The sequence below is a fragment of the Arvicanthis niloticus genome, chromosome 6, assembly GCF_011762505.2.
Source record: "Arvicanthis niloticus isolate mArvNil1 chromosome 6, mArvNil1.pat.X, whole genome shotgun sequence".
Taxonomy (NCBI): Eukaryota; Metazoa; Chordata; class Mammalia; order Rodentia; family Muridae; genus Arvicanthis; species Arvicanthis niloticus.
Window position 1 is genome coordinate 46,247,588 of NC_047663.1, and position 14,842 is coordinate 46,262,429.

Sequence of the window (14,842 nt, forward strand, 5' to 3'; positions counted from 1 at the left end):
CAGGCAAAACACCTTTACACATAAAATGAATAATGTTTTCTTTAAAAGCACAAGTTATATGGATCCATTGCAGACAAACCCAAAAAGACAAAGGGTAGATCAAGGCCAGGGATGAAAGGGAGGACTGGGGGGGGGGGGAGGACAGGATTTCTGTTGGGGTGATGCAGGTGACTGAAGTGAACACACACCTCTAAATACACTAAAGCTCACTGAATGTACACACTTCAGGTGAAATGGATGGTATGTGAATTCTAAGTAATGCTTTTCAGAATATTAGTAAGAGGCAGGATTGTTTTGGGGGCACCACAGGACTAAAAGGGAACATTAGCAAATCTATAAGTCTTATGGTACGAAGCCAAGGTGACCAGCTAAGTATTCTCCCAAATTCTTAGCGCACAAATGTTTTTTTGTCATCACTTTAGACTTAGAAGGGTGGGAAGGGGACATGTGACGGGCATAGGAGACAGGAAACGTGACATGGTCAGATGTGTATGAACACGGCCTGGTGGGCATGAAAAGTAGCTGTGCTTGCTGTACACCTGCATGGAAGGAATGCTGTCATTCAAGGACACACTCAGTTCCCAAACGCACGTAAGTCAGGCAGCAAGGCATACCTGTAGAAAAGGCACCCACCCCAGGGAGAATCAAAAGATGATACCTGCCTATGTGGAAAAGGGAAACAGACCTGCAGAGGATTCTAGTCCAGTTAGGACAAGTGAAGAAAGGAAGAGATCAGAGGGGGTCAAAAGAGCAGTTAAGGCCACGCGCCTGTATCTTCAGGCAGGGTCAAGGGGGTGGGGGTGGGCACTGAGCATGAACTCATTCGGACATTGCTATCATGCCCTTAGGGAAAATTCTCCACATTAGAATCAGCCTTGCACAGAACCTCTTCAAAGGGGCTAGGAAACACTCAGAAAAGCAGACCCTACCTGTGTTGGTTGGCCCTTTTTCCCCCTCCTTTATCTCAAGCCTGCCTTAACCCTTACCCAGGACAGAGGCTGGTGTAACAGGGCTTGAGGTGGATGGTGGGGCCCTGCTCTGATCTCCTTAGACTAGATTTAGGTGAACCTGTTCATGATGAAACCATTTGCCCTGGGCGGAATCAATGCCAGCAGTTGAATTATCCTTCTGGTCAACCTGCCTGGAACATTCCTTTTCTGATTTCTTTTGAGACAAGGTCTCCTATGATCTTTCAATCTTGCTACCCTTATCCCACCCCTCACCCCCCCACACACTTCCCCCACACACTTCCCCCACCTCAGTCTCCCAAAATGCTAGTATTACTGGCATGGGCCACCACACCCAGCATCCTACCTGGAAGAGTGTTACCAAACTAAAAAAAAAACTCGTGTTATTTTGGCCAGTGTGCCACTCCCAGGGCAGGATAGAGCCTCAGGGCAAACCACATTAGACGGCTTCCCGCCAACATCTATGTCTTGTATTTTAAATTATGAATATTTCTCCTAGTTAGAAAAGGAATGCATATTACAAAACATTTGGAACAAAAACACAGCTTGTGGGAGTTGGTTCTTTCCTTCTACCATGTAGATCCTAGGAATTGAACTTGGGTCATCACGCTTGGCAGCAAGCACCTTTACCCACCGAACCATCTCACCAGCCCAACGTAGTGCTTTATAAACTTTTCCTTTGTTAAAGTAGCTGCACTATGTTGCCCACGCTGGTCTTGAACTCCTGGGCACAAGTAATTTAGGAAGCCATGTCTCTGGTTTTAGACCCTAAGTCCTTTTATTCATTTATTATTCATAAAAAGCTTTCAGTTGTGGGCTATGGGGGTGCAGTACTGGAACTATAATGCAAGGCCATGTGCACAGGGCAGGCAAGTGCTCCACCACAGAGCTACACCTCCAGCCTGCCTTTTCCTTTTCCTTTCAACAGGGTCTCACTGATTTGTCTGGGCTGGCCCTGAACTCACTCTGCAGCCTAGGAAGGCTTTTAACTTAGCGACAATCTTTCAACCCCAAGTCACTAGGATTACAGGTCCTGCATTGCCAGACCCAACTAATTTGTTTTAGAAAACAAGGTCTTATAATATCAGCCATGATGGCCTTGAACTCAAGGTCTTCCTGCCTCAGCCTCCTAAGTAGCTAGACTGTGATCATGAACTACCACGTGAAAGTAAGTGTAGGTTCCTTTCATCTCAAGGAGGATCCCCTCAGCAAAGGAAGAATCATCAAGGAAAAAGGAATGCACTTTCTAGGGATTTACCATACTCCGACAAACTGCCATACAGAAGAGATGTGCCGACGGACACCCCATCTACAGTGCCTGTGCCTTTAACTCTAGCCACTCCGCCAGCACTCTGGCTTCAAAGCACACTTGCCTGGCATGTGCTAGAGCCCACATCCAACCCTCAGTACCGTGCATCAAAGCACATTTAGCTGCATAGATGTTAATTACTGAAGTAACTCTATCCGTTCTATCTAGAATTAGAATATCTATCTGGAATTAAATAATCTAGATGGTGAAGGGTAGACAAAAAGGATGAATTATGCCTTCTACAAAGCTCCTTTTATATACTAAAGACAGTCGAGATCTGGGAGGCCAGCTCAGTGGTAGAGTCCTCGCCTAGCAAAGGGGGTTTTTGAGGCAGGGAGGACTGGAGGAAAAGTGGGAGGGGCACGTCAACATATGCGTATGAGCACGTCCTGATGAAACCTACTATTTTGTACACTAACTAAAGATTAGTAAAAGTAAAGCAAAAATAAAAGTCAGGCATTCCGTATGAGCTCAGATAAGTATGTTTTTCTTTGTCATCAAATTTCCTCTTAATGCATAATTTTGTTTTTGAGACAGGGTTTCTGTGTAGCCCTGGGTGTCCTGGAACTTGCTCTGTAGACCAGGCTGGTCTCAAATTCAATGATCCCCCTGCCTTTGCCTCTCAAGCCCTGGGACTAAAGGCATGCTCTACCACCATCCTGCTCATAATTTTTTATTTTTTATAAATAGGTGATGGAGCTGGGTATAGTGATACATTTTTGTAATCCTAGCACTTAGGAAATGACAGGAGGAGAAGAAGCGGGAGGCCAATCTGGGTCAAATAAATTTAACTGTTTCAAAAACTGTGGGAAAGAGAGAGGGCAAGATAGTCCAAGCATGTTTGGGGCCACTGAGGGCTTATACCGGATAACTCAGCAAGGGGCCTGAGGCTGACCTTGACTAATGAAATCCAATGCAGAAACTTCCCAACAGTCAGAGGGCTCAGGAGAGGGTAAGGCTCAGAGAGCCAGTGTTTCCCTGTAGCATTGGTTACTTTATACCTAAGTGGTAACACTAATTGTGTTCTCTCCTTCAGCCTGGGTACTTCTCTTTCCAAAGCAGGCCGGCCTGCCCACCCACCTGCCGGAGACTTCCCCCACTGGCAGGCTCAGGAGCAGTGTGGTCAGATTTCCTTCCCAGTAAAGAGCATGTATACTAATAGCAACTATTTTTAGTACCTGCTTTCTATATCTTTAAAACCCTGAATCCAACTGTCTAAATGTTCCTTGTCTGTGCTCGTTCACCGCTTACAAAACTTTCAGAGTCTAAACCAGGCATGGTGGTACACACCTTTAATCCCAGTCCTCCCGAGGTGGGGGTGGAAGCATCAGAAGTTCATGATCATCCCAGCTAGCCCAAGTTACACAAAACATTTAAGGGTCAAAAGACTCCCTCAAGCTGGTCAAGGTCAACCTTAGGATTCAAAACTCTTGCTAGACGAAGGCCTGGTAAACACTTCTGTCTGGATCTCAAGTCATTTCTCCTCCAATATCGTCTCTTTCCCTTATGCACTCTATTAAGCATCCTGCCAGATTCGGCTCACTGGGGATTCTTATATCCCTTCAGAGGCTCCTCTTAGGCCTACCAGCCTCTGCTCAAGTCTGCCTTCAGCTGACACCTGTGATCCAGGACCATTCCGCCCAGGGATGTTTGCTTGTGTATGGACTTGCCCTGTGTCTGTCTTCCCCGAACTGGGTGCCCTCTCTCACTAGTCTTATCTCTCCTTGCTTATTCTGTCTGTCCTCCTGCCCCTGCCCAGTCCTGTCAGACACACTGGTGAGGAGATGGTGGTGATGTAGTTAGTGCTGAGTGTTAAGCTGACTGCTTTAGTGAGGCCTCAAGGGCGGGCTGGAGGGGAAAACCAGCTCTGCTGCCAAATAGGAAGCTGGAGCCATGCTGCCGCGACAGGTGCCAGGGGGAACACTCCACTCCGCTCTGCAGAGGCTGCCTCCTGGCTCCCGGGCACACTCACGGGTAGAGCAACTTAAACCCCTCTCCCAGCTCCTGGTTTCATCTTGAAGCCACTTTGCTGCCTCTATTCTGCTAAGCAAAACCTGTCCTCTGTGCCTGAGCTCCTGGGCCTCATGGCAGGCCTTCCCTCACCCTGATGACTCACTCTCCCTCGGTCCCTCAGCTGTACCATAAACAGGCCCAGCTGTGTCACATTCCCAGCGGGGAAAACGGCAGCTGCAGGCAGCCCCTCCCCTGGTGTTCAGGCCACTGGACGAGAATCCCCAGAGGCTATGGTCAAAAACAGTTTAGACAATCTTCCTTAGGGACCTGAGGATGTCCAAAGATGTGTGCGTCTTTTCACAGGAACCTCCAGGAGAGGCTATGGGATGAATGACAGTCCTTTTTTATTATATCTGAGGCCTCCTGAATCCATTCACCCTGATGATACTGATACTCCCTGACTATCTGATGAAGTCACAGAGCCAAGCAGTGGGTGGGGGCTAACATTCTAGGTCTGTGGACTTCTCAAAGAGATGGGCTTTGCCCTCAGCTGGCTGGTATACACACCCTGAGGTCAGTAAAGTCTGTATAGACCAGGATCCAGGCTATCTATCTTGTCCAGACTATCTACCCAAGAACTAGTCTGGACAAGTGGACTCAGTAAAGCTGGGCTGTTCCCTAACTGAAACAAGCAGGCACCCCTCAGCACACATCACAGGTCCTTGCGGTCACCTTTCCGCTTCACTGGTGCAGGGGTGGGGAGGGGAAACCTGCTTTCTCCCAGCCACCTCCCATTCCACCTGCCAAGCCCAGATCCAAAGCGACACCCCCACTGCCTCCTGTCAATCCCTGCACACCTCATGCAGAGCAAACTCATCAGGTAGAACCCCTCTGAAAAAGTGGCCAACTTTCCCCAGGCCAATGGTCATCCACTGACTGTTTTGGCTTCCCAAAATATGGATGGAAATCAGAGGCTAAGTGGGCTCTGGTACCAGGAGAGTCCTACCTGCCTGGGACCTAGGCTCTCCAGGTAAGGAAGCAAATGAAACTCTGCCTGGCTGTAGGATGGGGCTGAGCAGGAAGGTTGCTGGACTCACATCCGCTCACAGGGGGCTATTTGCTTCCATACCGGCCCCTCGGGTCCTTAAAGAGAAGGATATGTATGTACTCATGCCAATATAATCCCCCTGGGGTCATTTATTCCTCGGGTTTAAAGTCAAACTCCAATGAATAAAATGGGAAAAGCCCACAGATTTTTTCCCCCTGAGCATTTTGTAACCACTCTTCTGTAAGTGTTTCAGACCAGAACTCCCCATCCCGCCCACGCTGACAAGGGTCAGGGTAATGAAGTGGAAAAGATATGTTCACAATTTTGGCTGCATCTGCTCCCATCTCTAAGCAACCCAGGCCCTGGATTGTGGGGTGGCGGCCCAAAGACGCCACCTCAGCCGCTGGCCGATGTTTGTGCTTCAGCTGATGGAGCGAACTAAAGGGCTGTACAAACTAGACATTGAACAAACAGACCAGAGTGTGCTGACCACATGTCCAGGGGAGGCCAAGGCTCCACACCACGGGAGTGTGCTAACACAGTGGATTGGCGTGCTCCTTCCTCAGGGATGGCCAGGCCTAGTGCTGCAAGAGACCTGAGCTAACCATCCATGACTGTTGGGTAGCCTCAGAACCTCCACACTGGAGGAAAGGACTAGAGTGTGAAGGACAGAGTGTGGACTCCCAAGGCCTTGTGACGGGGAGGGGGGAGGGAAGGGTAGGGGAGGAAGCTATGGGGACACCTCCTTCTGGATTGTGAGGAAAAGGCATCTTGCCAAGTTGGGGCCCCTTCTCCACCAATGAGTGTAACAGCCCACAGTCCATGTCATACAAAGCCCTCGGGCCTGAGAAAGTCCCTAAATGAGGGTTTCCCTGACAACACATTCCCCCACATTCCCAGGTTATCAAGGAGCCATTCTCTGTTTAAAAGTCCTTGTAGATTTGATTTAGGGAGTTCTAAAGGCAACCTTGAAAACTCTTTTGTCCCCCAAATGAAAACACGGACAGGAGACACAAACAGAAAGTGCCATTGTACTGCCAGCACTGTGTCTCTGGGAGCTGGTCCTGACAGTTCTGCTTTTTAAAGGCCTGGGCTGTGTCAGAACCAGATTCAGCTCTGCTCAGCACAAAGCGTCACCAGTCCAGGGATATTGCCTAACAGCCTCAGTCTGTCCTCGATGACCCATTTCCTATTCCCTCTCAGGGTTTATTCTCATGAGCTATCAGGTCCCGTGAAAAGGCTCACGGGACAAGGGAATGTCCAAGGAGATCCTCCAGCTGGGGGAGGGGTGTAAAAAGTGCTTACAAAGCTGTCCTGTACAGCCTGGGGCAGGAGTGTCTGTGGGGAGCTGACGCCCAGTCCTCAGGTGGAGAACAGTGTAGTGTCTTGGGGCCGCTAGACACAAAGTTGGCAAATGTTTTTCCATAAAGAGCCAGATGGTAAACATTTCTGTCTTTGTGGGCCATATGGTCTCTGTCATGACAGCCCAAGAGCCCCTGTGGCATAAAAGCATCCACAGACAACACGTGAGCAAACTGGCATGAGGGGCTACAAGCAAAACCTTGTTTATAAAAATCAGACAGATGTTTGGAGTTGGCTTGGGGTAGCAGCTCACTGACCCCACCAAAATCCAGGTCCAAGATAAAGACGTCAGAGGACAAGCCCCATACCTCCCTTAGAAGAATGGACCCCCTCCTACCAAATGCTTTCTACAGTGCCCACTCACCAACTAGCCTTGGAATCTATGTGCATAGTTTTTCTGGAGTATATTCATGGACCATATAGAAATCTAAAAGCCCTAGGTAAACCCTCTACTCCTACAGAGAGATTATTTGTATTTCAAAGAGTGTTTTACAAAGTATGAAGAAGAAAAAAAACAATACAAAGGAAAATGAGATAAATGATACAAAGAAGCAATTCACTGAAAAGACACACTGACCACAGTGGCCAGGGACAGGGAACACATCTATAATCTGAGCATTTGAGAGGCGAAAGCAGGAGGATCAGGCCTGAAGGCCAGCCTGGGCAACATGGTAAGTTCAAAAGCCATCACTGCCTGGGAAGGATTTCTTAAACAGAACTCCCCACGCCTGTTTTTAATCTATCTGCCTTTCGCTCTTACTGTTTGAGATGGTCTTATAGAGCCCAGGGAGCCTTGAATTTCCTATGTAGCTGAGGATAGATGCTGTTACTGTTTGAGAAGAGGTAACTGAGGATGACCTTGAACTCCTCCCGATCTGATGTTCCTTTTAATCACAGGGATTACAAGAACACCCTACAGTTTAACTATCTTTTTTATCAGGGGAACAAGGGCAAGGCCTCATTCTGTAGCCCAAGCTAGCCACAAAGTCACAGCAACTGTCTCGCCTCTGCCTCCCAAGTGCTGGGATTACAGGCATGGACCATCATTCCCAGCTCTTCTCTTTTTATAGATATAGGGCTGGGGTGGGTACCCCGAGTCATGTGCATGCCAGGCAAGCGCTCTGCCGCCGAGCCCCACCCCAGCCGAGCCCCACCCCAGCCCGTATCTATCCCATGCTGCATGCTGAGTAAGCACCATTCTGCATCTTGGTACTTAAGCTCAAGTCCCAGGACCATCTCACTTCTATCCCTGAAATTCAGATCCGCCCTAACAGATGCCCAGTGGTTCTGAAACAACAACAAGGGCGGGTGCCAGGTTTATATTTTTCATCTTGATAAAAAGGGCTGGTGGTTGTCGTGTGGTCCAAGAACAAACAGGCCTGTGCAGGACTCCTGTTTCACATTTACACAACACAGTGGAATCTGTGTACTCTTCACAGTACGAACATATTTCTCACTCTTTAAATATTGTTTTCTTCAGGGATTATGAGAGAGGAGAATATATCTATTTTTATTTTAAATGCATCAGATTTAAAACAAACAAACAAACAAACAAATAAATAAATAAAAGGCCCAAATAGATACAAAGTAAACCTCCCCGGCACCAGCAGAGGTAAGGCCACTGAGCCCCCAGATTTCTGTGGGTCACTCACCCTCATACACCCACACCCAGGGGACACCACTCAGGCTGCCTATGCCGGGTCTCTTTCACTGAGCAGAGACTGTAGTAAACTTTCCCTGTCCATAGACATAGGCCCACACAGCTAATCCCGCCTTCAGGAGCAAAGCTTAGGAAAAGGGAACAGAACAAAAAAGCCTACACCTCCCCGGGATCCTTTATCAAAGGACCAGGAAGGTCCTAGGGATTTCTCAACAGCTTGACTCCTGACTTAAGTGTAATGGAAAATCAGACCCAGACTGCACTGTAAACAGTAACAGCAGCGGGTATACCCCCAGACCTTCACAGGTAAACTGAGTAGGGGCTGTCCCTGTTGACAGAGCCTCTGAGTGATATTCCTGCCTGGCTGGGCAAGTCTGCAGACAAAGATATGTCTATATTTTCTTTAACATCTTTCAGCTCCCCCTCCAAACCTCCTCCTTGCTTAAAAAAGAAACCCATTTTGTGGCATCCTGACGGTCAGTGAAGAGCATGCTCAAAGTTCTAAGAAACAGGTCCACTTATCTGGCCAGACATCTGTACCCTAGTCAAGAAGAATGTGACAATGTTGCCACTCAGTTCTAGGCATCCCCAAAGGTTGGGGCTGGGTAGTTCTTGAGTAGTTTTGTCTACAAATGGCATTGTCAGTTGGGGTTCCTGGAGAGCCTCAGGACAGCAGCCATAAAAGATATTGCCTTCTCTGGACACATGGGTTAATAACCAGCGCCCTCCATGCCAAAGGCAAGGCCAGAGGCACTTGCAAGTTACCCGGGGAGGCGCACAGCTGCCCACTTTAGAACCCACGGGACTGGCTTTGCTGTCAGGGCACTGCACCCACAGCCCCTACACTGCTTGGGACATCCAGGTATATATGAGAATGTAAGGAAAGGACCTGGAAACCAACAAATGAGCCCCAAATTCAGTTTACTCAGCTGAAAATGTTCCTTAACAAACCAGTACTTACTGTTAACGAAGTGAACGTCATGCACATCCCCCCAAAGCCGTTCAGAGCCAAGGCGATAAAGATGAGCACGGAGAGCGCTGTGGGCAGACACAAAGGCATGAGTAGGGGAACCCAGCAGCACAGAGCTCCATGCTGAGAAGGCTACAGATGAGCTAAAAATAAGGGAAAGGCCACTGAGGGTTAGCAACACCTGGAGAGAGTTCTCTTTCTCACCCTCGTCCTCCATCTACCCCGTGGAGCCTGAGTTCTATAGAAAAGACACCCGTTCTCTTTTCTGTTAGCCTAGCAGCAATCAAAGGTCACAAAAAAAGCTCCTCATAGACACTAAAATCCCAAGTTCCTGAAAACCAGTAGAGGAGACTGGTGAAGATGTTCAGTGAAACTCAGGTGCTAGTTTGGTGTTCTAAAAGCCCTTAGACTCCTTATCTAGGGATGGGGTCCAGGAGGGAGATGTTCCTAAGATGTTTGTCAAGGACTGGCCGAAGCTGCCTTGAGGGCTCAGCTCAGCTGGGTGTGATGTATCATGCCTGTAATCCCAGCCCTCAGGCTGAGCAAGGAGGACTGCAGGTTTGAGACTATCTTGGGCTACCTCAGTCACAAGTGTCCAAGTGCTGGGAATGGTTTGCTCCGTGATAGAGTGCTTGCCTGGAATTTGCAAGCCCCGGATTCAACCCCCAGTACTGAAGGAAAAAAAAAAGAGGAGGAAGAGGATATAACTCAGTCTACCATGTCTGCACCATGGAAGGCCATGTCCTGTGGCTGGCCTGGTCCAGGACTGAATTTGTAGCTTGGGGATGAGACAGGAGCGTCACACCCTGGGAGCACTTCTCACACTTTTACTTGGGACGATTATTCTCTTACTAGCCATGCATCTGAAGGAGCTAAACCCTAGACAACAGACCACCGGAAAGCTGCCACAGCCGCCCATGAAATAAGTGATGACGAGGGACAACACAAATCCCTTCTGGCTTGAACGGGCATTACCAAGCCTAATATAGCACCCAAGAGCAGGTAGCCAGTGAGCACCTGTGGATGGTGGATCTTCCCTCAAGTTTCTGGCAAAAAGGGAGAAACGGTGTACTCACAGTCTGGGTTACTTGCTCCATATGCAATCAGCAAGCAGGAGACAGCAAAGCAGGCACTAAAACCAAACAGAAAGTGTGCAATTTACACTATGTTATCAACTGCTATTGTTAAACAGTTATGAGGGGTATTTATTATGTGTTACTTCAGAATGTTTTACAATCATTACTTAACAATTCTAGAGAGACTCGGGAGAGATGCCTCGTGAGATAACCCAGGAGGATGCTGATCTATTAGGACTTGCTCTCAGTGCTAAGATTTGAACCTTGGCTCTTTTGTTCCCTTCACAAGTGCTCTTCTACTGAGCTGCATCCTCAGCTTCATCTTATAACTGTTAAAATATCATTCATTTTGCCAGGCTGTGGTGGTGCTCAGGAGGCAGTTCAAGGCCAACCTGGGCTACAAAGGGAGTTCCAGGACAGCCCAGGCTACTCAGAGAAGCCTTGTTTGCAAAACCACAAAAATAAAATAAAACAAAAAAAAAAAACTTTTTTTTTTTTTTGGTTTTTCGAGACAGGGTTTCTCTGTGTAGCCCTGGCTGTCCTGGAGCTCACTCTGTAGACCAGGCTGGCCTTGAACTCAGAAATCTGCCTGCCTCTGCCTCCCAAGTGCTGGGATTAAAGGCGTGCGCCACCACTGCCCAGAAACTTCATTCATTTTAATTAACTGATTAGCTTTATTTTTTGCAGTGCTGGGGGTAGAACTCAGGGCTGTGCACCTTAGGCAAGCACTCTAATACTGAGTCGAAACCCTAGCCTTTATATTTAAAGCCCGTACTATTAAGAATGGCATACGTGGGCTATAATTCATGTGTACACATAATTCACACTAGCCCAGCACACATTAGGTAGAATTTCATGTGCAGCAACTGTTCTCTTCCTCCTCTTCCTTCTCCATACACACACACAGACACATACACACAGACACACACACACATACACACACACACACACACCAGATACACCAGATACACCACAGGAGGAGGAGGAATGTGACACATGATTAATAATTTACATTTGCATATATGTTTTAAAACTTTTTGTTTCTGGACAAAGTATAAGGCCAGAAGCCTTTGAAAACCAATGCTCTTTTCTATTTTACTTAGTGTGTGTAGGTACACACACCTATTGGTGTGTGCGTCCCATGGTACCAGGATAGTGGTCAAAGGACACCTTGCAGGAGTCAGTTCTCTAGCTTCTACCAAGTAGGTTCCAAGGATAGAACAAAAGTCATCAGGGTTGGTGGCAAGTGTCTTTTCCCGATAAACCATCATCTTTGATGGCCCCCAAAACTAATGTTAAAGACAAGTTCAGGTCCTGTGTTTTGCATGTGAAAGACAGCAGGGTCACAGTATCTACTAATTCTGTGCCAGATACTGTAGTCACCTTGTCCAAGGCAGGTATTTAGGGAGCCCCATAGTGCACTGTTACCATATCCCAAGATTCCCTACAGCAAAAAATACAGCTCAAGGTATCACCTACCCTGATCCAACCGTCAAGGAACCCATACTGACCTGCCCAGCAGCCTGAGCTTCCTGGGACCATACTTGTCCATGATGATGCCCAGGGGCAGGGTGATGGCACTGAGCAGGAAGGAGCCCACAGTGAATGCCAAATTCAGAATCTCATCTTGGGCCTTGCAGCTGAGCCAGCCATTCACCAGGCTCACCTCCTCATGCTCTGGCTCTGCGGTGCCCCCGACCGTGCCATTAGTGACATTCTCTGTGTGGATAAAGAAAGGGAACATGGTAGGCTTCCCCAAACATCGAAGAGACAGACTCACCTTCAGGATTTTACCACCAAGAAAGCCAAAGCTCTCTCTGAGTGCCTTAAGACTCTGACAACTGTTAAGACGTGGCTTATTCACCCAGACCCACTGCAGAAGCAGACATTTTCAATATTTGTAGAAACCAGAGACCAAAGAATTCAATAAAGAAGCCATTCCTCAGAAAACACAGTCCTGTCTACACTCTCAAGGGCTTCACCCGTCCCTTGACACAGCATCAGTCCCGGATTAGGACTGCCACTCTAGCTTGAGGGAAGATGCCTGTTATCAAAGCACTTTAGAGCTGGATGCAGTCAGATCAGGGGCCCAAAGTCATCCACAGATAAGGAGTCTGAGAGCAGTCTAGGCTACATAAGACCCTGTGTCAAAAGGGAGAGTGGCCGGAGGGACAAGATGGCCTAGCAGGTAATGGCACCCACCACCAAGCCTGATGACCTGAATTGGAGCCTCAGGACCCTCATGCTAGAAGGTGAGGACCGATTCCTAAAAACCGTCCTCTTGGTTTTTCCTTGTGTCCTGTGGTATGCATGCCTACACATATACACTAAATAAATGTAATAAAGTAGGGTCGAAACTGCAGATATTGGCACAGGCCTTTAATGCCAGCACTCAGGAGGCAGAGGCAGGAGGATCTCGAGTTTGAGGCCAGCTGGTGTACAGAAGTGAGTTCCAGTACAGGCAGGGCTACAGAGAAACCCTGTCTCAGGAGCAGAACGGAGTGGAGAATCAAAGCATGGTGTTAAGTGGAGGAGACAGAAAAATGGATCCTTGGTGCTCAGTGGTCTGCCAGCCTAACCTTAGTTGGCAAATTCTAGGCTAGTGAAAGACCCTGTCTCAAAAAAACAGACAGACAGACAAAGAAATCCAAGGAGGATGACTCCCAAAGGAACAACACCTAAGGCTGTTTATGTACATGCGTGCACATACATACATGCAGTGGGAGTAAGCATAGTCATGCACATACACAAGGCCACCTGGGCTCCAGAATGAGACCTTGTCTCAAAAAATGTGATTTCTGCCAGGTGGCGGAGGTACATGCCTTTAATCCCAGCACTTGGGATGGATCTCACAAGACCAGTGTGATTTCCATTCTATCCTATACTTTACACTCACTAACAGTAGCTCAGGGGCTAGCATCGGCTGTGGAGCCGCAGGCTGTCTCAAACACTCTCAGTAGTTCTGTCCATAGAAACACATAGGCCAGTGTAAAGAACTTGGAAAGACCAGGTGCTCGTCACTTCCAGAATACCAGGTTCTTCCTCAACCGGACAAACTTACTGAGCCTGTGCTTCCCAATCGCAGTATACACCCTATGTCATTTCCCACCACCATATACAACTGTCAGTCAGAACCAAAGGGTTGAAGTCCATCCTGTTTTTGAGGGGATGGGGATTGAACTCAGGTCCGAATATATATAAAGCAAGCTCCCTTCCACTTAGATCACTCCCTCCCTGAGTTTTTGTTTTGTTAATGGCAGAGTTATTTTCTTTGATTTACTGACAGGCTATTCTTACTGCTCTTACTGGACACCCCCTCCCACGATGACACCCATTGCCTGCTGTGTCAGCCATACCTTGTACACATAAGTGCCCCCCCCCCCAACCAAAGTTCAGCCAGGGTCAAAACAACACAAGGAGCCGGGCGGTGGTGGCGCACGCCTTTAATCCCAGCACTTGGGAGGCAGAGGCAGGCGGATTTCTGAGTTCGAGGCCAGCCTGGTCTACAGAGTGAGTTCCAGGACAGCCAGGACTACACAGAGAAACCCTGTCTCGAAAAAGCAAAAAAAAAAAAAAAAAAAAAAAAAAACAAAAAAAAAAACAACCAACCAAAAAAAAAACACAAGGAGAAGTCCTGCACTGGCAGAAGGGAGGGTGGGAGACCACTTCTTAAGTGATGCTGACTAATCCCACAGAAGCAAGCTTACTGATTAGCTTTGAGGCTCCAACAAAGAGCCAAAGAAACTTCCTCACACTGCCTGCCTCCCTGCCTCCCTGCCTCCCAGTTACAGCCCCCTGGCTGCCAGGGCAGCTCAGCTGAGGTCTACAAAGCCTGCTTGGGGCCTCTCAGAGCCACTCAAGGTAACTGAAAAGGAAAGCTCTTGGCGTGACTAACTGCATGTGCCTATCTCCTCTGAGCCACGCTAGGGGCCTACAGAGACCACGATGGTCATCCTGCCTCTGGATTCTAACTTCCCTTCCCCTGCTTCCAGCTGTACATCCTTAGAAATGTGACTTGATCATTCTCTGCTGGTTTCCGTATCTGTGAACTAGACACAATGTGATGACAACATATACCTCCAAAGCTTTGGGAGCTGTCATGAGAAAAAGCAGATAGCATTCTAGAGCTCCCAACAGGCATACAGAGCATGTGGCAAATAACAAATGTGTGCTTTTGCTAGTGTCAGCCTTACTGGGACTCAGACGGGGGTGGTTTAATAGCATGGCAGCTTCTCAACAGTAGCAAGGGCACAGCCTTGCAGGATCAGCAGGTGATCCTGTGTGTGTGTGTGTGTTTAGTTGCATCCTGGGCTGAGTCTGAGGCTAGGATTGTCTTCTGGCTACTGTGTAGTGTTATCTCAGTGGGCCCTGGCCACCTTAGATGTTTACCGAATCAGTGGAAACAACCAACCAGATCCCAGTGGCCAAAAGGATCAAGATGGGTATGGAAATAGGACATGCAGAACCAAGCTGAAGACAGAGGGATTTAGGGAGAT

General features: G+C 48.1%; 1 protein-coding gene across 5 annotated transcripts in view; it reads right to left on the reverse strand.

Annotated features, from left to right (window-relative positions):
* The window catches only part of Slc43a2 (solute carrier family 43 member 2), a 40,127-nt gene that overhangs the window by 15,641 nt on the left and 9,644 nt on the right, over positions 1–14,842 (reverse strand). For all 5 annotated transcript variants that reach the window (XM_076936301.1, XM_076936300.1, XM_034506260.2 and 2 more), the window contains exons 3-5: positions 11,858–12,065; positions 10,347–10,402; positions 9,262–9,338 (exon numbers count right to left, since the gene is read on the reverse strand). In XM_076936301.1, coding sequence (XP_076792416.1) covers positions 9,262–9,338; positions 10,347–10,402; positions 11,858–12,065 — 341 coding nt within the window. The remainder of the gene's footprint in view (positions 1–9,261; positions 9,339–10,346; positions 10,403–11,857; positions 12,066–14,842) is intronic.